The sequence below is a fragment of the Cylas formicarius genome, unplaced genomic scaffold (assembly GCF_029955315.1).
Source record: "Cylas formicarius isolate icCylForm1 unplaced genomic scaffold, icCylForm1.1 PGA_scaffold_6__28_contigs__length_40554024, whole genome shotgun sequence".
In the NCBI taxonomy this organism is placed as follows: domain Eukaryota; kingdom Metazoa; phylum Arthropoda; class Insecta; order Coleoptera; family Brentidae; genus Cylas; species Cylas formicarius.
The window spans coordinates 9,830,370-9,856,158 of record NW_026844347.1 but is presented as its reverse complement, the minus strand read 5'-3'; the positions used below and the strand labels follow the sequence as shown (position 1 = coordinate 9,856,158).

Here is a 25,789-nt window from a genome sequence, read left to right as displayed (position 1 = left end):
ATGTTATTTTTCTTTTTTTTATGGTGAATGAATTTTTGTAATATTGGCGAACATGTTCAACGTTTTAGTAGTCCCTCAAATTGGCAGCACTGCGCTCTAAGAGACGCCATATTATAATATTGTTGCGTCTAAATTGGCAAGTGATAGTGAATATTTTGCCGTTCTTCTGGAGGAATTTTAGGTTCAGCAAGTTTGAACAGCAAAAAGAATAGTTAAATTGTGTTTTGTATATCGGCTAATGAGTGAAAGAGAGGTAAAGGCCTTGCGATCCTAACTTCAGAATGTATTTAAAATGCCGGTTTAAAACCACGCTTATTTTAAAATCACCATTTTCAAGAATACTTTTTAATCATTTTGTTTTGACTTATTATATGCTTAGTTTTTGTTTTTGATGTGTTCTAATTATAAAGTTCTCGTTAATAGGGTAGTCATTCGCCGAACATAATGAACGATCACTCACCAAGGGTCAAACACGAAGATTCTCCAAGGAATCTTAAGGGCAATAGTTATTCCAGGTAAATACTTTAAATTATTAAACTTCAAAATTTGCTTTTAAAGTTTGAGCCATTGAATGCAAAAATAACTTAAGCAACATGAACAGTATATATTTTGATCTTTATTAAATAATATAGGTTTAAATTGCATAAAAATCTTAATTCAGAAGCCAGAAGAAAAATTGTTAACTTTGTTTCAAATTTTCTTCTATTTGAATTTGTAGCATGGCACCCAGTTGATTACTTTCTTTTAAATAACTATTAACATAATGCTACTGTTGCCAAAGCAGGTGCTGAAATTATCCATAACTCATTAATGATTTAATGAGGTGCATTTATTTTATCCAACACTCTGTTTGATAATACTGACAATTTGTTCATGTCTATATATGAACAACATACTTAAACATCAACAAGATACTTAAATTTTACTACATTTACTCTAATAGTATTTGCATCATTTAGTAAATGCATAAATGTTTTTTTGCTACTTTTCATTTTTAACATATATTTAGAACTACTTGAAATCGAAAACAGCTCCTAGTCATAACCCAAAGATCGTGCTTGGTGTTGCAATAAAAGTTAGTAACAAATCAAATTTTTATGGGTTTATGTCTTGGAACGGTCTGAGTAAATCTGTTTGGCAGGGATTTAAACTACAGAAAATATGCATAAAATGAAACTTATCTTCTTATTTAGAGGTTTGATATTTATTTGCTTGAATCTTTATTTTTATTCTCATATATCGACTATGAATTCCACTCTTAGTTATAAAGAGACATATCTTGGTCATGATCATATGCCCGGGCATTTAATGTGAAAAATGTAAATGTTAAATGTAACACTGTAATGTAAATACTATTTATATATATAAAAATATATTGCGCATTTGGAAGCAATGTTATACCTTTTGCAATTTATTTTTGTTTCCTTACAACAGTGGTCTTAGGTAGTGAATTTGAGAACCAGGTCAATGCAGTGACATATCCATAACCAAACTTTTGTAAAGCTCATTCTAACACTACAAGCAATTGTTTCTCATCAATAAATAGTTGTTTGACGGATTTATTTTAAATTAGGAGCCCGAGTAGAGACAGAAAATATCGGGATGATAGAAGTAGACGTCGAGATGATAGGGATTACAGCCGAAGAGATAGGTATGTGCTTATTATAAATTTTGTCAAAAATTTTTACGAAAAACGTTTATAGGATGTTATTGAAATGACATAATTTAATGAGTTAGTATGGATCCTGTCCTTATGCTCAATAGATGTTTGGCCAAAGTCTTCCAAAATTTGCACTTGGAGACAGCATTTTGGTCCAAAATGTTGGGAACCCTTGTGCACCACACATGTATTATTGCCTTTTATAATTCTGTGCTGGTACTAGGAAGTTTTCTTATATACAGTGGTATTTCAGTAATCATATACAAGTTACATGCAAAGGCGGTACACATCCACTATAAAAGACTTCACTAAGCAACTGAGCGTTAAATAATTATTGGTTGAATTGAATTCTGATATAATTTTTTGATTTAAGGAGACAGTGTTATGTCCCTCTATTTTAGATTGTAATTAAATTAAAAATACCAGGTTGTTTCTTTATTGGTTTACAATCGATTTTACATGCAATTTCATTTCTAACATCGAGCCCACTGCCTAATTGCAGTCAGAACAGAGGTAGTATCTCTGGTTAGTTTAGCAGGTTATCCCAACACTTTTTTACATCCTAAAAAATATGGAATTTAATTAAATTTTAGTTGATTACAAAGCGGGATTATTTGGGACAACATAATATCATTGATTCATACCGGTGTACTATAGCATATTGCTGTGTGTATGAAATCAATTAAAAATTTTTGCTTATTGAATAATGTGCTTTCTGGTGTAGAACTTTTCCAAGCTGACACGTAAAATTGTTAAATTCATTTATTACATATTTTGACTTATTAAAGCAAACTGCTGCAAGGGTTGGGCAACTTCCCCAGAAAGATCCAGTGACATGACAAGTATTTTAAAAATCTTTGTAGCCCAGAAATTCGCTCATTAAATTATGTCATTTCGATGAGCCCCTGTATAACATATATACCGGTTAGCGTGTTTTCTCATTATTGGACTAAGCGTCGTCTGGGTTGGATTGATATGTTAGTTTTGCATAAATTGTAAAATTGTGTAAAAAATATGCTTCGCAAAGGATGTTTACAGGTATACAGTGTATTCTACATATTGAGGTTTATTAGCAATTATTTTATACATGTTCATGTAAAAATTATTTGAGTACCTAAAATACACTTCCACTGTGCTAATTTAATGATGATAAATGAATGAATACACTCTATGCTTAAATCATTGGGCAGAAAGCGAAACTACCTCGCTCGCAGTTTCATTATTTTATTTTTATCTTCGACTTTCATTCACAATTTTAGTTGCCTGGCAAATTTTTCACACTTTACAAGACTCACAATACATCGCCATAAAAAAAAATCACAAAATCACACTAAATATCCGAGGCAATGTTAAATCGGTGTCTTTGTGATTTCGACCTTCCAGGTCACGCAGTCGATCACGCTCAGACAGACGTCACAAGTCCTCGAGATATTCGCGCAGCATGTCGCGTTCTCCTGGTTACGGAAGTCGGCGCTCTCACTCACACAGTCCTATGTCTAGTCGCAGACGTCATTTGAGCGCGCGGGACAATCCCAAGCCGGGCCGTTGTTTGGGAGTGTTCGGACTTAGCGTTTACACCACCGAAGACGAGCTTTACCACATTTTTAGCAAGTACGGTCCTGTGGAGAGGGTACAAGTAGTTATTGACGCAAAGGTGGGTATACTTGTATCCAAATCCAGTCTTACCATGCAGGTCCGAAGGTCACTAGCACACTTGGACTACCAAAATGTGCAATTATAAATATACCTCAAGAAAGGAAAAATGAAATGGTTTTATTTTATGCAGTGTTGGGATAGTCACCTAACATTATTTTTACAAAAATTATATTTCAGAAGTTAAAAAGTTACAAAAAACTAAATTACATTGATTATTATGGTAACTTAAGTAGTCATAAACTGAACTTTATCTGATTAATAACAATGTTAAACCGTCCAGTTTCTTATAGCAACTGTCTGAAATCGCTGGTATTTAATCTGGATAATTATATCAAGGAATAAAAAGGAAATGAAAATTGCCAACCAGTCTCCAGGAAGCAGTAGCGGAAACAGTGCGAGTCAGATAAAGGACTTTACAGAAAATTATGTATAAAAAAATCATACTATAATACTAACTACTCGGGCGTGATATAATCCAACACGTCAGGAACTTGCTTGCTTTTATTTAATACCATTGAATGATAGGCGGTATTTTCTAACACAATTAATCAGGAGCATGAATATTTGGGATCAGTCCTTCTTTTAGACATTTTTCCGATATTTCACAGATCATATTATCATGATAGTCAAAAATTTGTTTACGTGAAAGTAAAAAATTTAAAATAGCACCCAAAATAATCCTGTTGAACAATCCGTATGCAAAATAATGAACCGTTTTCCCATGTCACATCCTCTTTTCCTCTTTACAATTTTTACGGACGTTACGTTTTGTCAAAAAGAACTACTTTTCTAAATTTTAATATGCAATTCCCACTATATTTCTTATTAAGTTTGGTAATGATATAAGTTCAATATGCAAATCTCTACCTTTTTTTTGCAGTTGTTTTCAAAACTGGCCAGTTTTCTGCACAGTTTTTAAGCTGATTTCCAATGCTTTCGCTATTTTCTGGATATCCATTGGCGATTTTTTTTTCATTTCATTAAATAGTTTATCAAATTTAAATCCATTATTTTTACTTGGGGATGCAAAAAATTAGAAAATTATTTTTTATGATTTATATTGTTACTTAAAACTGACAGCTGCAAATCAATGCTTTAAAACCGCTTAAAATGATAAGCACAATTAAACAAGATTAAAGAAAAACAAACTTGAGAGTTTGTTGATAAATCGTAAAATCCCCACTATAAGATCGATTTTGACAATTTATTTGCGGCTCACGCGATCATATCAAATATTGCACACAGTCCTATGTCTAGTCGCAGACGTGGTGATTCCTCTTGACGTGGCTTTTTTTAAAGCAATAATTTAAATAGTTTGTCATTTTGCAACATCTTTCTACAGTTTATTGTAACATATCTTTCATGTACATTTTTTTCTTTCAGTGATAATGGAGAATTATTACAGTTTTTTTTTTCAGTGAATTGAATGTCGATGATGAACGCACCATTTTACTAATATCGTTATTACTATTGATGAGATAGATTTCACATAATATTCCTTAATTTATGTGCTTTTATAAGCCAATTTTCCATCTATGCCTATAGACGGAAAAATTTTTCGTAATGAATGGCATTTGATTCTATAAATTTGCACCATTTATAAACAGACTTTCGATGGCCATACCTGTATTTACCTGAATTCTGAAAAGTCGCACTCTTAAGGATCGGCTTCTTTTTCTAAAATATCTTACATTAAAAATAAAATTTCTCAAATAGGGTGATATTTATTGATTTAGTTATTAAATACATATACAAAAACCCATTGCAAATAGGTAACATTGTCTTGATGTAAGTTAATCAGTAATTAAAATAATAGAGTAAATAACTTACCTATTCTTACTTCTTGCAAAAAGAATGGTAATGCTATGCTTTACAATAATTTCCAAGTAGTTAAAATCAATAAACTAATTTACCTCAACCATATCGCATTAGGTCATAATTTAAGCTAAATCGCTAAGTCTAGATCCTAACAGCACTGATTGACAAGTCGGTTAATCTGAGTAGGAATGTGTTAAATGTTAAACAGTGATTTTTTTTCTCTTTCAGACCGGCAGATCAAGGGGTTTCTCTTTTGTATATTTTGAAAGCATGGAAGATGCTAAAGTGGCCAAAGAACAGTGTTCAGGGATGAAAATAAATGGGAAGAGCATTCGAGTTGATTATTCGATCACTGAGAGAGCCCACACCCCCACACCCGGAATTTATATGGGAAAACCAACATAGTAAGTAGTTATGGTAAATGTTTGGGCACTTCCAAAATTGTTATTAAGTTATTTCCCTTGTGGAATGGAAAGAACTTTTCAATTATGGAAAAAAAAGTTGAGCAAATTTAGGAGTTGTGTTATGAAGGTTTGAAACACAACTTAAAGGTTGCTTCAAACATATATATTGCATTCTATATTGGATTTACATTCCCTTCTAGTGTTTTTCATTCATACAATAATTTTTTTTTATTTTTCAGTTCCAGTAAATATAATGACCGATACAGCGACAGGAGAGAGTAAGTAGCCCCATATTTTGGTCGAATATTTTTTTTAATCTGTGAGTTTAGTAAAAGTGCTTTATGTCAAATATTCTAGGAATACAACTTTTCCTTTTCCTTGTCGAGGTCATTTTGTTTACAGTAAACATAAATGCAAGCTTGTTAATTGTTCAAAGAAACTCCCACAGGCTACTTTTTACAAAACTTCTGGATTCCTCCTGTGTCGGTTTTTGCTGAGTCGAACTGACCAACAGGATGGTTGGCAAAACGTTTGCAAATTTGACTCAACAAAAACCGACACAGGAGGAATCCAGAAGTTTTGTAAAACTAAAATAAATGTAAACTTTTAAAATGCTCACACAATTTTTACGTCTTTTGTGATGCATGTAGGTTAAAATTGATGAAAGGTGATGGAGTGGGACTGTCTGGTTTTGATCACACTTCTTTGCCGAAGTTGTTTTGTTAAGCCAATGGCCCCAAAATTTTTATTATTTCTAAAGTTGTAAAAAGCTGTTTATGATTTTGGCTGAATCAGTGGGTCATATTGCACAGACAGGTGAAATTAAATTACATTTTTAACACCTTTTACCTAGCCATCTTACAACGAGTAAATCAAAAATGATGTAAGCAATGAATTTACGAAAGTATTTTTTATTTAGGGTTTATTACAAGAGTTCTAGATACCGCCGCTCTCCTTCGCCATATTATCGAAGTAGCCGAAGGAGCAGATATGAGCGCTCAAGATCACGCAGCTACTCTCCACGTAAGTAGTTTTCATTTGTTGGGAATGTGTTTGTTCCTCAACTTTCGGGCATGTTTTGCTTTAAAGGGGAAAACCCGTGTCCACATTTCATTGCTTTGTTTGCGCTTAATTTTAATTTGTTTTATTTAATGTGATCTTTCAGGTCGGTATTAACGTGCGGACGTGTTCGAGATATTACGGATATTTAGAATTGACTCTTTTAAAGTAGTCGTTTTCATTTTTTCCCCTTAATAAATATACTTCCACCGACTATGTATCCGAGTTGCCACATTTTCATTTATTACATTTCAAAATTTGGACGTCGCTTATTGTATAGTTAATATTAAAGCACCGTTCGTGCTTTGTGTATATCAATCACTAAATAGGGAGGTAGGGGTTCAATATTTGAAACAAGCGAAAAATGATTTTATTTTTTGACACGATGATTAAAATTTGGCGGGCATTTTCAAATATCGAACCGCTTTATCATAAAATACGTTTAGATTTTGTCACATTATAAATTTATAGCTATCATGAATTTAATGTAGTAATTAAGTTACGTAATAAATAATTTTCACTAATATTTGTTTTCTGTGTGTTTAAAAAGGTTTGAGAACAAGAACTTTTGGATGAAATTGAAGTTTATTGAGAAAGTCTGAATATGTAAAATCCCGTGAAGCTTAATCAAAGCTGTGAAAAAAGAATGAAACTAAGAGTTCAATCAAGATTTTGATATTGAAGAAAGAAATGAAAATTGTTCTGTCTTTCGAGGGCAAAATTGCAGTTTAAGAAAATAACAAGAGTGTCCGCAAAAGAAAATTCTTCAGTGCATTTATCTGAATTATACCTCATAATTATGAACTTCCAAGTTTTCCTCTCTCTCATATATCCAAACGATTGTCCCATTATCCCACTTAAAAAAATGATGCCAGTTGCATTTGCATTATTTCCAGCAAATTGTAAATCTTGTGACTATTTTTGTAGTTTTTGGATTAAGCAAAATCATTTATTTAGTCTAAACAATGTTAATTTAAAGTACTGCATCATTTCTTTTAAGTCTGACCCTAATTTTATCCCCTCAACAAACAGATATAAACTTCTCTTTCAAAAATATTTGTTTTAATTGGTAAGTGATGTTAATTTCATTCCCTATTGTTTCGGTTGAAAATGTAATTCAACTTGGAAAATAAATTTGAAAATTGAAATGAAAATGTCTCTCATTTTTCCACACTTTATGTACTTCAACATATTTCACTATGGATCGAATGAGGCGTAATAAGTATTGCTTATATTAAAAACTAATCAAAATGCTAATGACACTGCAGGTAAGGAGTATCTGAGAATAAGTTTTAAGTGTTCTTACCTAAGATGCGTAAGTTTAAATAACATTCTTCACCTCAAATAGATATTTTACTTCAAATTTAAACTAGTGAATTTCCTTGATATTTTATCATAGTCCTTTAAAAAAAGCATATTAATCAAGGGAAACACCAATATTACATCCACTGCTTAATATCGTTAATACTTCCCAGTCAGTTGCTACAGCAAAAACCATCAGTCTCGAGAAAACAGCTGCTAGATAAATCGAAGTCCTGCCTTGTACTGGTAATAGGAACAGGAATTTTAAAGCGACGATGAAAGAAAATGTTGAAAAGCACCATTCAATATGATCATTCTCGGTCACACCTGTCATTTCAAGTCAACCAATAAGCAGCGGTCAACAACCAACATGGCCGCTGACAGTTCGTCAATTAACAGATTTCAGTTTGGATGTAGCATTTTTTGGGCATTGTTATGGGAAAACAAGTTAAGTGTGTGAACATCGCTATTTTAAAAAAATGTAATGTAGAGGTATACAACAAATCAAACTTATAACCCTTTATAACTACTTTAGCTTTTGCATAATTTAATTTATTGCAGTAAAAATTGCAAATTCCGTAAAGTAAAAAGTAAGTAACCATGGCATTTATTTGTTGCGTTGTTGAGTATTGAAGCTGTTTTGCATATATTTATAGAATTAACAATTTTGGCCTGGTTTATAATGGGATATAATTTTTACCAAACAAATTAAATTGCTAATGCGCATGTGGGAATCATCGCAGAGCCAACTAACCAAAACAAAGATGAAGAAAATTTCAGTCACAACTTAAATGTTATGACTATACAATGACTATTTCCCAGAACTACTTTGAGGTGTATTAAATTGAATAAAAAATGTCCTTGTTAGAAATATTATTTTAATTTAACATTTTACAATTTGTACAGTAGGTAATATTTACAAATTACAAAATATATACACTATATATAAGTGACAGTTTAGGCACTGATACTTTGCTAATGGAAGTTTAAAATCTGACTAGTAGTATTGTTAACGAAAAATGCAATATAAATATATAATACTATTCTAAAAAAAAATGAAAATACAGATTGTACTAGCATAGAACTAAAAGGTAAAACTATAAAATTAAAGTCTCCAATTAACTCTAGGTAAAAATATAAAGTTTAATGTTGTCCCAACGGAACGCCAAACTGAAACCATAGTTCACTTGCAGGTTAACAACTGTGATAGGCCGTCCGGAACTTGCGTTCTTACATTTAAATTAAACTGAATGAAATGACTGATAATACGTTACTAGCGTATTGCTTTACTACAAGTTATAATATTTACAATAAAAATTATCAACACTCCACAGCCAAATGGACTAACTTTTCATTTTCTATAATAATAAATGAAAACGAATTATTCAACAATAGTGTGATATACCGAAAAAAACTCTTACCCCTATCAATAACAGAAGCATCAAAATTTTGCACTTCGACAAATTTTTAGTTCTTTTTTTATTTGCCATAAAATATAAACTGATATGTTTTCTTTATGTTAAAAAGAACCTAAAATTTCATTTGTTCCACTAGCAGGAAAGACATTGCAATTTTTATGTTTTAGTTTTTTATATAACTTTTCTCCAATTTTACTAAAATAACAAAATAAGAAACTAGTGTGATATACCGAAAAAACTCTTATGTCTACCAATAACAGGAGAATCAAAATTTTGTATTTCAGTAGATTTTTAATTAATTTATTTTTTTTTTACTCCCAATGAAATATAAACGGGTATGTTTGATTTATGTTAAAAACCACAAATATAAAATTTCAACTGTTACACTAGCAGCATACACATTTAAATATTTTGTTTTAGATGTTTTTTTATTTACCAATTTTACTAAAATGCTGAAATAGGAAAACGATAAGACATTATATGCAACACAATATTGTGCATGAATTAAAAGTATTAAAACTTGTTGTTTTATGTAAATTTTGGGATATTTTTTTGTCACAAGTGAAACAGATGTGTGGGCCATTAAAAATTCAATGATTTTTTTAAAAGGATAACTAGAAGAAGTCACATGTTCTATCCCTTCATTAATAGCATCAAATGTGTAACCAAAAATAGTAAGTTTTCTACTCCCTTCTCTAAAATTCCACTTATACACGGATCTAGTTTTTGTTTACCACGCAGTCGAGCCACTTCAGATATTTCCGGGATATTACTGCACGGGTTTGGTTTGATGTTTTCGGAAATATTTCCCACGGCTTTAATTTTGTCATTTGTTTGTTTGTTTGTATCTGTGTTTTGCAAAAAGGTACTCAAAAACTAACGGTCGTAGAAAAAGTATAGTACGCAACACGTTCGGTAAATATTTTAAGTCACTCGTTTAACAGAAGTATAATAGTATATTACGCAAGTGTGGTAACTAACCAAATGTGTTGCATACTATACTTTTTACGACCGTTAGTTTTTGAGTACATTTTTGCAAGACAACACGAATACATTAACTGGTACGACCGTCAGAAATGACAAATGTCAAAATTCCCGCTGTGGGAAACATCCGATTGCCCCCAAACCCATGCGGAAATGTTCGAAGTGGCTCGGATCGGTGGGAAACAAAACTCACGTGGTAAAATTACACTTTCCGCAGGTTAGATCGGCGTATGATTGGGCATTTTAGAGAAGGGAGTAGAAAAACAAAATTACAGTATCACTCAACCTGCTAAAAAAAAATAATGCTGTATTTTTTTTTAAATCCGGTAATTGATTATTTTAGTTCCTTTGGTTTTTAAACGAATGCGATGGTATTAATAGTATTGCCAGTGTAAGACACCAGTCAAGTTTCTGTTTCATTTGGTTTACAGAAATATATTTTATAAAATAGACCAAAAATTGTTGGAAGCGATTGAGTTGTGGGTAAGTAAAATCTGTCGGTACTCAAACAAAAAATGCGTCCAGCTAATATTTTTTAACTACCATATGCTTACAACGTAAGAATTTTGAGCTAAACTAACGTAAACATTGCAAATTTACCGTTAGCTTGTCGACGCTGGATTCCATATTCTGTTTTGCAAACACTGGGGGGGAAGGGGTGCTTGTTGTTTACCGCCAACTACAACAAATTATCGTTAAAAGTTAAGGCTACAGAGGACTACAAGAAGGAGATTTTGCCATATTAGTTATATGACAAGATTTGACATAAACACAAACTCCTTAAGTGTTTAATAAAATTTAAATTAATTTAAAGGAAACGAGTGATAAAAAGGGGAATATCGGATTGAAATTTTGTTCAGAGATGTAAAATAGGTTATTCAACCCGTCAGTGAAAGTAACCTACCTAAGGTAAGTAAGCAAGAGTAAAACAGGTAAAGTAAGTAAAATAAAGTAAAAGTGGATTTATGCTCATAAGAAACGGAAAATTTTATGACTTCAACGGAATACATGTCCCGCCACTAGCGGCTATTTAAAAAAGCCCATTAGTAATTAGGATTTCATGCCCACTATTACCATTTATCTCCTTCTACTTTAGTCCACTGTAGCTTCGGCTAGAAAGTACCAAACACATTTGCAGCAATAATGTGTAAGTTAAATTTTTAATGAAAAATAAACTCATAATATAGTTATATAGTTCTCCCTTTTTACAATAAATTAATTAATTTGATGGGCTGCGGTTGTTTCCACATTAACGCAAATTAATCTAACTTCCAGTTAAAAGAGTGCAGAAAAGAGAGCGACAGGAAGTTTAATTTTCCATTTACAGATATTTATCAGTCACGTTTTTTTTACTTTGTGCCTTATAGTTATTTGTTTCCATTTATTCAAATAATTGAAGTTTGTATAACCTTTTTATCGCTATTGCTTCGTTGGTTTAAGGGATGTTATAATCTTTCTAACATTAATATTGCCTACTGCCACAAATCTCAAGCTGCATAACCTAAATTAAATTCTTTAATCGTTCCGTTTTTACTTCTTTATTTACTGAAATTTTAACAAGTTATTTGTAATTTTTTAAAGCAATATAGTAATAGTCCTAATCGTACAGCTACTAGCTATACACAGTCACTGCCTATGCTTATAACACAGGAACTTTTCAAGCCACCATGAAAAAAGTGTTGTCGGCAAATAAGACCTGTAGTTTCAAATCTCGCTTCCAATCTAGCGGTGTTTGACAACCAATATGGCCACTGTCATTTCGTCAATTCGCCAGTTTTCAGTTTGGATGTAGAATTTTTTGGGCAGAAAATGGCGTGAAGTCCAGATTAGTATCTGAGGTCCTATGTATCTTTAATTGCTTTCCTGCTTTAAATTTTAAACTAAATTAAATATTGTTGGTGAAATTCAAAAATGATGACAATTTGCAACTTTGGACATCATAACACAATATACTTTAATTACGATTTTTATATGTTCTTACACAAAGATAGATTGATGGTTATTTAGATACTTTGACTACGCTGTAATAATTTTTGTTGGAAACATCGCTTAAACCAATTGAGCATCAGAAGGCATTAGATAGCAAAGATAGTTGAATTAGGTAAAGAAAACTGAAGTTTAAAGTAATGGAAATCAACAATTAGGTGCAAATGACTAGATACTAACCTAAAAGACTAAAAAGACACTTAACCTTAATGTATTTCTTTTAATGCATAACATATGCATCTAAGATAACATACTACACAGTAAGGAGGACAATTATCAAAGAGAAGGCAAACAATATTTAGACAACATGAATACAGACTTTAGCTCTCTTAAACAGTTTGACTTGGTTAGAAAAAAAATGGCGGCTGTGGGATTATGTGTCAAATAGAATGCAATATATTTGGGTATTTGGGAAAAATTACTACAAAATTTAGGGACATCAAGGAATTCAATATATTCATTCTGTATGCCATCAAATCCCAAACAGCGCAAAAAAAAATTGATGATACTTCAGCTGTTTGAAAACAAATTCATGTTATGCATGAAAAGAACATACTACAATGAAATTTTATTTTGTTGTATTTTACTCGCTTACTTAAACATCCATAATTGCCCTAGATATGAAGTCCTTAATTATTAGCAATGAAACAATTACGGATGGCACTTGATATGTGCATACGTGCCATAGACCCTAATTGTTATTCCTAATATGATATTTTTGAGCTTAGCAGGTTTTAATAAAAGCAAAAATGATTTTTCCCGAATAGTCCAAAAGTTGGAAGAAATATTATTAACAACTATATTTGGTAATTATAAAAACAATCTAATTGACATTTGTTTACCAATACAATGTAAAGTTTTTAAAGTTTAGCAAGAACAGTATTCCAACTTAAGATGACAACGTTGTTTTTGGCGTTTTGTGATTGAAACTCTCAGTTTTTTCTGTTCCAAACTAAATAAAAAATAAACATTAGTTTTTATAACTTGGATGTTTTACCTATCATTATAATTAATTAAATATTACCCGAACTTCCTTACAGAAAAATTAATAGTTAACCAGTTAAGTGTTTTAGTTAAATGGTTATTAGACGTACATATATAGGATTAGGTAAGAAATAATGCACTGCAAAAATGAGACCCAATTTGGTTCAAATATGATTTTTTTTTCACATCAAATAAAAAAGTTCATTTGCTAATTACATATACTTGTATATGTTGTCGTTTTGAAAACTATCCCAACCAACATTTTTGTTTTTCAAAAATACCCTGATAGGTAATTTTCATAGTTGGAAGAAGTTTTAACTGTACAATAGTTCCAAGAATTTCTAGTTGGTATTCTTTACCAACTACAAATTATTCAGTTACTAAAGATGAGAGAGTTTCTTCAGACATGATAATGAAACTTATAGTATTTCTATAGTAGAATGTTTTAAAATGTTTTTAGGTTTAAACCACATTGTTGGAGGTTAGTAGAGAAATTATTACCTTAAAGGATTTTGCAATGGCAAAAACAATTTTTGTTGATAAAAAACAATTTTTGTTGATAAAAGTCTTCCTACAATCGATTATACCGTTTCAAAAATTTGATTATCACAAAAAATGCTATTAAAGAGACATTCCTGGCTTTAAAATTGTTAATAATATCCCATGTATTCCCCAAATGTTTTTAGCTCTCTAAAATTGTAAATCCCGTTTTTACAGATTGCTTTTAGAATCCATGGAAAACCATATTTAGAAAACTTTCCCAAGCTACTTAAAGTAATATAAAGTAAAGAATACAAGAAAATCAGATATTAAGAGATAAGCCATTAGTCTGCTCACTGAAGGTAAATCATGCATTCTCCGAAAGAAACATGCATCACTCCCGATGAACTTTAACAAGACGATTCTAAGAAAAACAGAAAAGAAAAGAAATATAAATACAACACACAAGAAGATTCTATGGTAATGGTATGTATCAGAATCAGAATAATGTTTACATAATGTATTATATTACACATTTATTAAATTTTGCATTCTGATTCATACCATTGCCTCCAAGCAATAACTAATATTTTTGAAAATGTTAAAAATAATCATATGCTGCTGCGTATTGTTAACACTACAATAATAAATAAATACTAGTAAAACATATATTTATAACACGTTTAATTAGTAACAAAGAAGCCTTGAGATACCAAAATGCTAATTTTGAATACTGACCTTGCTTGTTGGAATACAATTTTAATACATTCCTATAAGGCGGAGGTCTTGGAAATAGGTCAGGAGACATAAATTTATGCCTAAACCTTTTTTCCAGATCTATCACTTTCTGAGACATCTGCGTGTCTCTCATGGATGAATGGCGTGGTGGTGGAGGTGGTGGATTTGAAGTAATATTGTTGCCAGCAGGCACCTAGAATTTTTTTTTAATTTATGTATCTTTAAGATTTCATGATCAAACCTATCAAGTTTCTACCACAACATTTTTCTATAAAAAATATTGCATTCGTCATTTTTTTCGGATCCAATAGATTATTGATTCAACAACACATACAATAATTAAATATAATCTTTCAATAACATTGTGTAAAAAACAAAAATAAAAATGATAAGAATTATGACAAAAACGGTATATTTATTTTTGACAAAACTATAAAAATTAAGCAAAATCTAAAAACCATATTTAATCTTTTTATAAATCCTCTGTGTGTGTTTATTTATAGCATGCTTGCTTGCTGATTATTTGGAGTTTTCCAGAATAAATATTCCGAAAAGATCAACTACTTCTTCAGGCTGACTTGTACAAATTGTAAAATTTTGGTAAATACGTTTTTTAGGGATAGTACAAAATTTCATATTAGTTGGCTCTAAAACAGGATTGTTTCTCAGGCACGACATCATTTAAATTTAGAAAACTTACCATTTGTTTGTGCATGATCCTTTCAAGTACTTTAGATAAAAAAGACCCTAAAATATATGGTTCTAAATCTATTAACATTTTTTTTATTTGTAATTGAAACTGTTGCTGTGAACTAATATTTCTCAATGCTGTTAGGAGGGCATTAAACAATTTGGTGCTAATATTGATTTCTCGGTTAATGCAACTCTATGCACTACATAGTTCATATCTGTGGACAAATTTTAAATAGTTTCGTATAGTCAAAATATTTCTTGTCTTTTTCTAAAAATATAATGACATATTTAAAAACCTATTTTAAATTGGCAAAGTACAGGATTCTAAGTGACTTCTGGTTCATATATCTGGCAATACCATACCAAATGGAGTTGAGTTTTATTGTTAAATCGAATATGGTATGACCAATCAGGATGTTCATTGATATAAATGATAATAATAAATTAAGAAGGATTTCACACTGAACTGTCCACACAACATAAAAAAGTATTCGGGAAACTTACTGCAGGAGGTGGCCTCATCGGTTGCGTTTTATGGGGCGGGGGAGGTGGTGGCGGCGCGTGACTAGGCGGTTGCGGCAGATTGCTAGGAGGTGGGGGTGGTGCATGATTCGGAGGTTTGACTGGAATTTTTGGTGTAGGAGGGGCCGCAGCTGGAGCTGAAGGAGGCACAGAAGGGGGCGGTACTGACGGGCGTCCGTTTAAAAGAGGTCTCGGCCTTGGATTTTGTGGGCCCTGAAACATCAGGTCAGAAATTGAAAGTTGGGAATGCAAGAAAAAAAAGCAGTTAAACTTACAGAAGCATTTGCCAACGATTGTCCTATTACGGAAGTCATGTGACGAACGGTTCCAAATTTGGCGGGAACATCATTTGGACTTTGCGGGTCTGGTGATCGCGGCGACCTCATACTTTGTGCTCGACTGATTGGCTTGTTTATTTTGATGGATAACTTGTTGGGAGGTGTCGGCTTTCCTAAAATTATTACTTTATTATTCAATTGCATTTTTGCAAAAATTAACCTATAACAAAATCATCAGCAATTTGAAGAATGTAAATTCACATTTGTCAAACGCCTCTCTGTTGGGCACACTGATTAGAAATAACCAACTTCTTTCAGCTTTTTAGTCACGACTTATATGTCTAATTCAGGCAACAAATTCTTTGGCTTTAAACAAATAGTAAAAAAAAGGAATATATAAAATAGAACGGGATATTAACTCATTTTAAGTCAATTTAACAATTTTCACAAATTTCTCTGAGTTCCAAAATATTTTGAGATACTTATTTTGAATTCCGTAACATTTTCGGGTTTTCAGGTTCACCATAATATTAACAATTTTTAATCAGCATCTTAAAAGGAAGAATCAAATTCTTTCATCAATTCAGGGAACGATAATTGTCATTGTCAGAGTTTTATAGAGATTGTGTTTCGAGTTAAGAATAATGATTATGCCTAACTCAACCAAAATGATTTTCCAGTTTTAATCATAAGCAACCACATTTATAGCACATTTATTGACCAGCAATATTGATAGTTCCGCCTTCGAGTACGAAAGTGGTGGTTATGGCTATGTTAATTTTTTTGTTCCATTAAAAACGTGGAAACAGCAAATACAGTTTTTACTTAATTTATATGCATCGCATAAGCAATCTTTAGAGAAAGAATAAGACTGGAAAATCGGTACATATAAGGGATCATAATAATCCCTTAAAAGTACTAAATGAAATGTTTGTTAAGTGTCTTTGAGTTAACAACGAAGCTAGCAGACATTTAATAGCCAGCTTTTTCAAGAAAAATCAGGTATGTACACAAAATTATTAATCTCTATTTTGTGTGCGTGTCTCAAATTTTTATGACTATGCTGGGTAAAAGATCACAGTAGGTGAACACTTAAATATTGCTTTCTGCAATGAGTAGAACTATTGCAGAAGTAAGCAGAGCGTTCGAAGTGTTTTCGGAGCGCGAGCATTGAAGATGCCAAGTGAGATTTTGGCGAAACGTCTGCAGGATTCCAGTCGGAGTTCAACGAGCGAACGGATGATATCCCGGAATATAGTGTCATTATATATATATATATATATATATATATATATATATATATATATATATATATATATATATATATATATATATATATATATATATATATATATATATATATATATATATATATATATATATCGTTGTTCCAGTTGAAATAGGTTACAATCGAGGTGACTGCCCAACAAGCAAGTAGCAACACTATTTTATGGTTATTTTATAACCATTATCGGTATATAAAGGAAACGAAACACAATTTTATGTGTTCACGTTGCAATCGCACATTGGGGTAAGATCGCAACAAAGCAGAAACAGAATCAGTCTGATTGAAAGTTCTTTGTTACTATAAATTACCATTTTACTTTACATTACTACCATAGTTTAAATTTATTTAATCCTTCCAATTAATTTTTCTTCAAAACAAATGTGTTGGTAATTCTTAACCATCGCCTGTAGATCTAATAGCAGAACCTGCTATTTCTTAAAATTGTTGCCATTCGCTATTATCGTTGAATATAAAATAAAAACTTACCGTTTAACACTGGAGGTTTTGGCGCCAAATTTGGCTTTCCATGATTGATCACAGGCTTGTTTAGCTGAATGCCGTTATTTACACTATCTACACCGTCTAAAGTACTTAAGTTGGCGTTACTTTTTGATTTTCGATGTAAAGTGCTGTTGTTCATGTGAAGGCTCGATGGGTTCACTTTGAGTGACATTGTACTCGAACTCACACCATTTAAATTGCTTCTAGGTTCCTCCACACTAACCTAAACAACAAATGTCACAAAATAAACATATACAGTATGACTATAAAGCCAAAAAAAAGATCAGAAACATGTTGGAAATGACATAAGTCTGAATACAGGATAGTTGTGAGTGACATCCGAAAACTCCATATCACTGCAGAATGTGTTAAATAGAGATGATAACATAATCTTTTTTGAGCTAATAATTATTAGAGATTACAGATACAAAACTGAATTTAAAACTACAGCTGATATCAACTAAATATCTGAGCTAAACATGCCCTACTAGAGAGAAATTCTAGAAAAATAAATGCAAGCTGAAAAAAATCTAAAAACCTTATCAATCATGCAAATATCAATTCAAAGCTAGAAAATAATCAGATCAAAACTATAGCTAATGAAAAATGAAAATCATGATGGCAATGACGAGAAATTAAGGAGCAGTATGCATGACCATAGTCAAGATCATGCTAGAAAACAAGAAAATGTTTAAGATAGGCTTTCAAGTAGCATATAAATAAAAAAAATAGCTTTTAAAAACCTAAGAGATTATTTAAAATGAAACCTCAACATGCTATTGAAAGTTATATGCTGTAGAAATTAGAACCTTGTATTTGAATAATTGATCAAAATAATTAAAAGTACATCCAATAAGTGTAACAGATAAATGCAAGTCACATCTGTAGGTGCTTACTGAAAGAAATATTATTGTACAATCATCAATCTAGAAAGAAAAGAACACCCGAGGAAAAATAAAAATCAATCAATCGAAACTAGGGCGGAGGGAAGAAAAGTATAGATACATTAACATTGTCACTTCAATCCCATCAATATTATTAACAATAAAAACTCTACTGTTTACATTTATGCTAATTGCAACTCAATTTCTTTGGCAATTTTATTATAGTATTGTGGTCCCAAATAATACATAAATAAAGATTAGCTGTGGTTATAGTGCTCAGTTATATACTAAAACTTTAAGCGACAACTTCGATGATTTTGTATTGAAACGCGCAATAACTTTTACAATGGATCATATTATGTCTCAATGTATTAGGTAGTGTATACATACGTTTCTTATCGGAGCTGGAGGCGGAGGTCCCCTATTTTTATTATCACTAGCCAACTGTTTTTTCAGTTCATTTTGAATATTGCTGAAATTTTTGATTGATGCAACCGGTTTTGAACTTGGGGATCCCGGCTCATTGTTATTGTCCTTGGCCATAGGAATAACTGTAACATTTGACACAATTATTGCCAGGAAGAAGTAGAATAAGAAAATATTCATTCTTCAGTCAACAAAAAAATTGAAAAACAGCTCACCCAGTTTTCCCGTAGGCCTAAGCTTAGGCATGCCACCGGCAAAAAGTCCACCCAAAGGCAGGCCATTCGAGGTAGCTGGAGTAGAATTATTAGATGGAGCAGAACCACCAATTGAAGAATTACTGTTGTTACCTATGTTGCTGACTTTTCCTGCAATTTAAAAGATTTTTTCTGTAAACACGAAAATATTTGCTCTATTTGAATTAGATACAAGTTGTCAACACATTGTGGTAGTTGTCAGCCATAGACTATTTCCAAAATCGTATATGGTTCACGAACGAATTTGACCAGTTCAATGCACCACTCTGATGGACAAAGACTCGTCAAACAGCTGTTGAAAAAAAAAACAAAAAGGAAGAAATAACTTTAGAACATAGTAAGTTAGCAGCAGTTAGTTAGTCATTGACCATGAATGATTGGTGTTTTAGTACTAATACAAATTTTCATTGTCAAATGAATTATGAATACTTTTTCCTAGTACTACAATAGTATATTTTGCAACAAGCGCGGTAAACGGCATTTGACTGACATTGAGTTTATTTGACACCAGATGATCAAGTGTTTAATAAACGAGTGATTTAAAAAGTTTACCGAATGTGTTGCATACTATACTTTTTATACGACCGTTAGTTTTTGGGTACATTTTCGTAAAACAACACGAATACATTCACTGACATGTCCGAAAACATCCGATTGCTCGCAATGCGATGCTGTAAAATCCCGGAAATGTCCGAAGTGGCTCGGATCTGTGGGAAACGAAACTGACGTGGTAAAGTGACGCTTCCCGCACGCTAGATCGGTGTGTAATTAATTTAACCTTTTTACAGACGGGAGTAGAAAAACATAATTATACCAAATGCATCCAGACTTCAGGAAGCTGCAATATCTTAATTTTAGAGGAAAGACAAAATTTTTGTTATTCCAATAGTTGACAATGCAAATATTCTTGATAAATAGTTAAAACGAGGTACGGTATTAGGGAAAATTACTTAAGTAATTTTAAGTACTTAGAAGTACTTAAAAAGGGCATTTCCTAGATTTTCAGTCGTGCTATGAGTGACCCGATTGCGATTGCTTACATTGCCACGAGATGGAGGTTTCTGACAATCGCAAAACTGTACTAGCAAAAGAGTGTCTAAGTTATTTGCAGTTTCGACTCACAACCTCAAACTATCATAAACAGTTATTAACGAAAATTTTAATCTACACATTTTAAATACAATGAAGCACTAAAATGACACAGCCTTAACATTTTACACGCTGAAATATGTCGTCATAGAATCTTACCTGATATTAAGGGAGCGCTTTTATCAACTGTATGGGTTTTTTTGAGTTTTGTTCCTTGCCTGATTGACTTGAGTAGGGCGCTTCTGTCGTCCACTCCACCACCCTTTGCAGGAACAAATGTAGGGGGCGGAGGAGCAGCCGGAGCCATGGGCGGCGGAGGAGGTGGTGTTGGCATTTTGTTTTGTTGAAAAGAAGCTACAAATGAAAACAAATAAAAATAAATTCAATATGTTATATGCAATGTTGCATATTGTCGTTAGGAATAGCGTTATTTGTACAAAGAACCAACTTTTTTAGGGTATCTCACTTATGTAAGAAATAAAAGGACATCCTGTACCGTGTTTTTCAGGTAGGGTGTTTCTGTAAGGTAGTCGTTTTGATGCCTTATAGTTGCCGTTTAATATATTCTTTTTTGTTGGGTTCAGTGGCGCTCTTATTTATTTAAGTCACGTTGTCGACAAATCAACAGAACTTTCATCTTTTCGAGTAATCCATATGCGAGGTGTTAAAGAAACCCATGCCCGTTTAATCCGGCCGTTTCATAAACAACATTTTTTGGGAGTATGTACCCGTTAAGGAACTGCGGTGACGTTATTATTTCGCTCTTTGAATATTAAAAAGATAGCTTTATACTTTAATATTTGTCAGGCGATGGAAATCCAACCCATAATAAGCGTGTATTAGGTTGGTAGAAGTGCAATAAAAAAAGAAAAAACAACACTATTCCAAAAATGAAATCTTTCAAATACATGAGCATCACTCAAGTTGCCTGCAAATGCGTCTCTACATTTGCATTTGCATACACAAATCTATAAAATTGTAATTTTATGCAATTCCAGAGGCAATTGCGATTTCTGTTCTAACCCCGATTTTTTATAACATAATTGTTGAAAATCTAAGCGACAATTTAAAAAACTTTATATCCAAATCGAGTCAGCTGTTCGCGAGAAAATTACCTTTGAAATTGACCCATATTTTAAATCAGAATGTTTAGTTTGTTAAAACTCAAATTAAAAAAAAAAACGAAACAAAGTGCTTCGTGAAACGTGTAGGTACCTCTATTTCTAAAACGAAATAATGTGGTACATCCTCATTTAGTCAAGTGTTAAACATCCATGAACTTCTAGCTGTAATTTGTAAATGAATATTCAGAGCAGTATTAACTTTAGGCTCACTGTCGTATTCACTAATTACAATCACTTTAGCTCCTAATTAAATATGCCATGGGAAATACAAATTTAAACATAGTTTGACAACCTGCACTGGCCAGGATAACAGTGCAACATCACCAACATATTGTCGAGGCGGATGATGATAAATTTTATCCACGATTTTATCTTATCTAGTATATCTAGAGTACCGGGAACAACGCTGTCACCGCTGTTATCTACCTATAGTTTATAACAAATATCTAATGTTGTTTGGATGGCGTAACTGACTACTTAATTTTAAAAAATGCAATTAAATGTTTAAGTACTTATTGCCCTTCTAATTGAGTCTGAGGAAATTCCTTTGCATCAATATTCAACTAAAATCGATTTTAAATAAAGATATCAAAAAAAATATTTGAAATTATAGTAATACTTACTGATTCCCAAGATAAACATGTTTAGGTAATTATAATTAAGGACTTATACCAGAACGGCAGGTGAGTCAAATTCAACTTTGTGGTGTTGAATCTGACGGGACCCCATATGGTGTTTGAAGAAATAGAATGTAATATACATTTAGCTTAAACTACAGATAAATAGAATTATTTATAATTATTAAGAGATTAACAAAAAATAATATCAGCTTCATTACTCCAAAACCTACTAAAGACACTTGAAGAGCAACTGACTGTTAGTAGTTTTTAATAGTGTAAAAATTGCTATTGTGTAAAAGAGTCAGTCAATAATACAAACCAAGTATGTACTCAATTTTCTGAGAAATGTTAATAACTCAGTCTGAAATCCTCCTATTGCAAAGGTTTCAGTGGGTATATTTCCTTACAATTCTTTTGAAACAAACCTTTTTATTGTACAAATGAATCGTCGGTTTTCAATAAGTTCGACGAGAATGCACAACGACTTTATTTTTACTATTTTTACAAAGATCAAACTGGAAAAAATCAGGGTAGGCGGAATCGTATTAATCATCTTTGAATTTAAATAATTAAAATTCAATCAGTAAAGGGGAATCGTAAATTTCATAAATTTTTAGAAAATATTGTGGCAACTTTGCTCAAGCATTTCAATAGTGTCTTACTCCCTAGGAGGTTTCTAACTATAAATATTCAAAAAATAGGTAAATAAGAATACTGTTGACGTTTTCACGTACATACCAAAATAAATATGTTCGAACCTAGCTTAATTCTAAATTCTCCATTGCACTATGTACTTTTAGCATCCTCAACTGCACATTATATTTAAACTAAACTTATTTACAATTGACAAAAAACTGCACCACAAAAAATATGATATATCAACATAAATTCAACATGGCAGAGCCAAGAACCGTAATGAGTCTGCGCACTAAATAGCCTTCAATCCACTTCCACTGTAAACTTTCATTCCCCGAAAACGATAACTATTGCCAAAATCGCAGGCCAACTTGGACAGAAAAAAACGGTTATAGTCTATGTAACAGTCACTTACACTATCTCTGCTTGTTAACGCTCTCACCCGCATAGAATTATTATAAAATGTGTAGCTAGCAACGTGTTATGCTATTTAAGGCTAGTTAAATTATATCTGTGAAAGAAGAGAGATGACAGTTCCATTATTAATTAAAATTTTTCTAAAAATATGTACATATGTCCAATTTGATTTACTTTGATTTTGCGCTGTTGTTCAGTTTAAAACTAGCTGAGTATGCTTTAAATCTGCACTTTTGAAAAATGTTGCGTCCTTTATTCATGTCAGCAGGTACATCTATGTCCTACTTGTTTTACTTGTTTTTGTCGTTAACGAAAGCAATTAAAAATATATACAAAATGAATCATCAATGTATTAAAGATGTGATATGTCATGTTAACAAAAATATGCGATTAAGGAAGTGGGTTAGGTGTTATTAGGGCGAGGTACAAGCATTTTCAAAGTGTTGCGGAATGTGCGGTGGGTAAGAAGAAACAATTAAACCACATCGTATTTGTGGTTCCAACCGTGTTTTTGTTATAGACAATATAGTAAAATCGACTTTAAAATTTTAAGAATTATCTATCACAAGCAACTGTAACTATATTCCCCAATTTCATTGTTCTTCGTCTTTGCAATTCAATCGGACAAGTTTGCCAGGATCAGATAGTCAATTAACAAAAAACGAACAGCAGACAACAAGCGATCACTTCCTCACACAAACAACGATACATAACTTCAGAACATATATTGCAATAAACTGTTAACGTTGTACACATTTAAGTAAGCTTTGCGAAAACGGATAAGAGTAAGAATCGACAGACTACTACATTGTGGATTTTGTGTCTACGTTTTTTTTCTTTTTGCTTTTCATGATTCAATCCACAAGGATTGTACTATTGGAGTAGTTCCGTTTGTGAATTCAGCTCTTTTTGATAAATATTTTTGGAAAATTTCAGTTTGCTTTTTATAGAATTTAATTTAAATTGTGTCCGTATTTTAGGATTGCGTAAATTATAGAAATCAATTCAAATTTTGTCATTTGTGTGTGGCAAATCACCGTAACTCTTTTCGCTGAAACAAACATGTTACGGACTAACCCATACTATTGTAAATTACTAGGATTATTATTCTAATTTTGTGTAACTATGTTTTTGATTTCACATATCGACATACGTGAATCCTGGTAATAAAAATTTGTCTTATTCTTTGGTTATCTTGTTTTATTTAATCTTCAGTGATGTTCCCGAGGCGATGTTTCTTGAGTTTTCAAAATATTCGACGAAGTTTATGCACCGACAAACCATGGCAAGAAATATCAGTACCAGTACCGTGGGGTCAAATAAGTGGAAAGTGGTGGGGACCTACTAATGTTAGACCTATATTATGTATTCATGGTTGGCAGGTACCGTGTTGTATTTTATACATTGAATATTAAATTATATGTATATTTTAACTTGCACTAAGTTATCCCTTTTTAGGACAACTGTGGTACCTTCGATAGGCTGCTACCACTATTGCAGAAAAATGTTGCATTTTTGGCAATTGATCTTCCAGGTCATGGATGCTCATCTCATCTACCTCTTGGAATGTATTATCACTTTACTAACTATATCATAACCATAAAATCAATAATAAGACATTTTAATTGGCCTAAAATATCTCTTATGGGCCACTCCTTGGGAGGGATTACTTCATACACATACACCATGCTTTATCCCGATAATGTGGATTTTGTAGCCTGTATAGATGGGGCAAAGCCAATGACACGCAAAAGAACAATTCTGCATTTAGCAAATGAAATAACCAAATTTGTTAAAAATAATGATTATGCAATGACAAATGTAGAACCACCAAGCTATACCATAGAAGAGATAAAAAAGAAAATACATGCACCTAATAAAGGATCAGTGTATTTAGAATTTGCTCATTACATTATGGAGAGGAATATTGCCCCGTCGAAAGTAAACCCAGGAAAATATTATTTTACTCGAGATCCTAGATTAAAATCAGGAGAACTTCTAACTTTTTCGCAGAGTGATTTGGTGGAATTTGCACAAAACATTAAATGTCCAATTTTTGTTATTAAAGCAAGGGGTGGTTCATATTATGAAGCAAAGGAAAATTTTTATGAAGTGTTAGATGTTCTCAAAAGAAGCAGCGTTGACTGCGATTTCCACTACATTGAAGGCACACATCATGCTCATTTAAATAATCCCAATGATGAACTTGCCCAGTTATTTAGAAATTTTATTCAGAAACATTATTACTCAGAGGATAGAAGTATAGGCAGTTTAGATTGCATCCGTTTGTAGAAATCTCTTATTTCTTAGTTTTCTTGAGAATCTTATTAAGCTACTTACTTCTGTATATATTTTAAATTAAAATGTTGGTTGTGTTATACACATATATGTATATATATTTGTTATATCAATACACTTTGTTAATTAGATAATGTGATTTGAACAAATTACTGTAGTTACTGTGTGTCTGTGGTGTCTATTAGTTTTATATAAGTTTGTGGATCAACACTTTTATACTACTATGTGCGTGACTCACTCAATCAACTGAATTCAAGAGAAAAATGAACC

At 32.0% G+C, this 25,789-nt stretch overlaps 3 protein-coding genes across 15 annotated transcripts; 2 read left to right on the top strand and 1 right to left on the bottom strand.

The window, feature by feature from the left end:
- Positions 1–68: 68 nt before the first annotated feature.
- On the top strand, positions 69–7,712 carry LOC132703952 (transformer-2 protein homolog beta-like). 4 transcript variants are annotated; one of them, XM_060673531.1, is made up of 8 exons: positions 69–253; positions 424–515; positions 1,574–1,651; positions 3,161–3,314; positions 5,363–5,538; positions 5,778–5,816; positions 6,458–6,561; positions 7,148–7,712. In XM_060673531.1, the coding sequence occupies exons 1-8, from the start codon at positions 239–241 to the stop codon at positions 7,171–7,173; spliced, it is 684 nt and encodes a 227-aa protein (XP_060529514.1). In that variant the 5' UTR covers positions 69–238; the 3' UTR covers positions 7,174–7,712. The 4 variants fall into 4 exon arrangements, with proteins under 4 accessions (XP_060529514.1, XP_060529515.1, XP_060529511.1 ...); XM_060673528.1 differs by having other exon boundaries at positions 70–253; positions 3,044–3,314; positions 7,148–7,710; XM_060673530.1 differs by lacking the exon at positions 7,148–7,712 and adding an exon at positions 6,704–7,138 and having other exon boundaries at positions 74–253; positions 3,044–3,314.
- Positions 7,713–8,770: 1,058 nt separating this feature from the next.
- On the bottom strand, positions 8,771–23,078 carry LOC132703010 (uncharacterized). 4 transcript variants are annotated; one of them, XM_060672004.1, is made up of 9 exons: positions 22,907–23,078; positions 20,584–20,778; positions 19,297–19,446; positions 19,046–19,206; positions 17,757–17,994; positions 15,980–16,155; positions 15,687–15,917; positions 14,490–14,682; positions 8,771–14,175 (listed from the first exon to the last, which is right to left on the bottom strand). In XM_060672004.1, exons 2-9 carry the CDS (start codon positions 20,756–20,758, stop codon positions 14,162–14,164), a joined length of 1,338 nt encoding a protein of 445 aa, XP_060527987.1. In that variant the 5' UTR covers positions 20,759–20,778; positions 22,907–23,078; the 3' UTR covers positions 8,771–14,161. The 4 variants fall into 4 exon arrangements, with proteins under 4 accessions (XP_060527987.1, XP_060527986.1, XP_060527984.1 ...); XM_060672003.1 differs by having other exon boundaries at positions 8,771–13,239; XM_060672001.1 differs by having other exon boundaries at positions 8,771–10,980; positions 22,907–23,077.
- A 166-nt stretch (positions 23,079–23,244) lies between these two features.
- LOC132703012 (probable serine hydrolase) lies at positions 23,245–25,628 on the top strand. 7 transcript variants are annotated; one of them, XM_060672008.1, is made up of 4 exons: positions 23,245–23,682; positions 23,742–24,006; positions 24,437–24,603; positions 24,680–25,628. In XM_060672008.1, coding segments are annotated over exons 2-4 (1,002 nt in total). In that variant the 5' UTR covers positions 23,245–23,682; positions 23,742–24,005; the 3' UTR covers positions 25,514–25,628. The 7 variants fall into 7 exon arrangements, with proteins under 7 accessions (XP_060527991.1, XP_060527989.1, XP_060527995.1 ...); XM_060672006.1 differs by lacking the exon at positions 23,742–24,006 and having other exon boundaries at positions 23,245–23,678; XM_060672012.1 differs by lacking the exon at positions 23,742–24,006.
- Positions 25,629–25,789: the final 161 nt, after the last annotated feature.

What these genes read in the sequence shown, in the direction of transcription:
- LOC132703952 (XM_060673528.1), top strand. An exon ending in TATATGGGAAAACCAACATA is followed by an intron (nt 5,539 to 5,777) that starts GTAAGTAGTTAT and finishes TTTATTTTTCAG; the next exon opens with TTCCAGTAAATATAATGACC. An exon ending in ATCACGCAGCTACTCTCCAC is followed by an intron (nt 6,562 to 7,147) that starts GTAAGTAGTTTT and finishes GTGTTTAAAAAG; the next exon opens with GTTTGAGAACAAGAACTTTT.
- LOC132703010 (XM_060672001.1), bottom strand. Translation starts at nt 20,758, where the DNA reads ATGCCAACACCACCTCCTCCGCCGCCCATGGCTCCGGCTGCTCCTCCG. An exon ending in AAGCGCTCCCTTAATATCAG is followed by an intron (nt 19,447 to 20,583) that starts GTAAGATTCTAT and finishes TTTAAATTGCAG; the next exon opens with GAAAAGTCAGCAACATAGGT. An exon ending in ATTGTATTCCAACAAGCAAG is followed by an intron (nt 10,981 to 14,489) that starts GTCAGTATTCAA and finishes AATTTGTTGTAG; the next exon opens with TTGGCGGTAAACAACAAGCA.
- LOC132703012 (XM_060672005.1), top strand. Translation starts at nt 23,462, where the DNA reads ATGTTGCGTCCTTTATTCATGTCAGCAG. An exon ending in TCCTTTATTCATGTCAGCAG is followed by an intron (nt 23,490 to 24,436) that starts GTACATCTATGT and finishes TTTAATCTTCAG; the next exon opens with TGATGTTCCCGAGGCGATGT. An exon ending in TATGTATTCATGGTTGGCAG is followed by an intron (nt 24,604 to 24,679) that starts GTACCGTGTTGT and finishes ATCCCTTTTTAG; the next exon opens with GACAACTGTGGTACCTTCGA.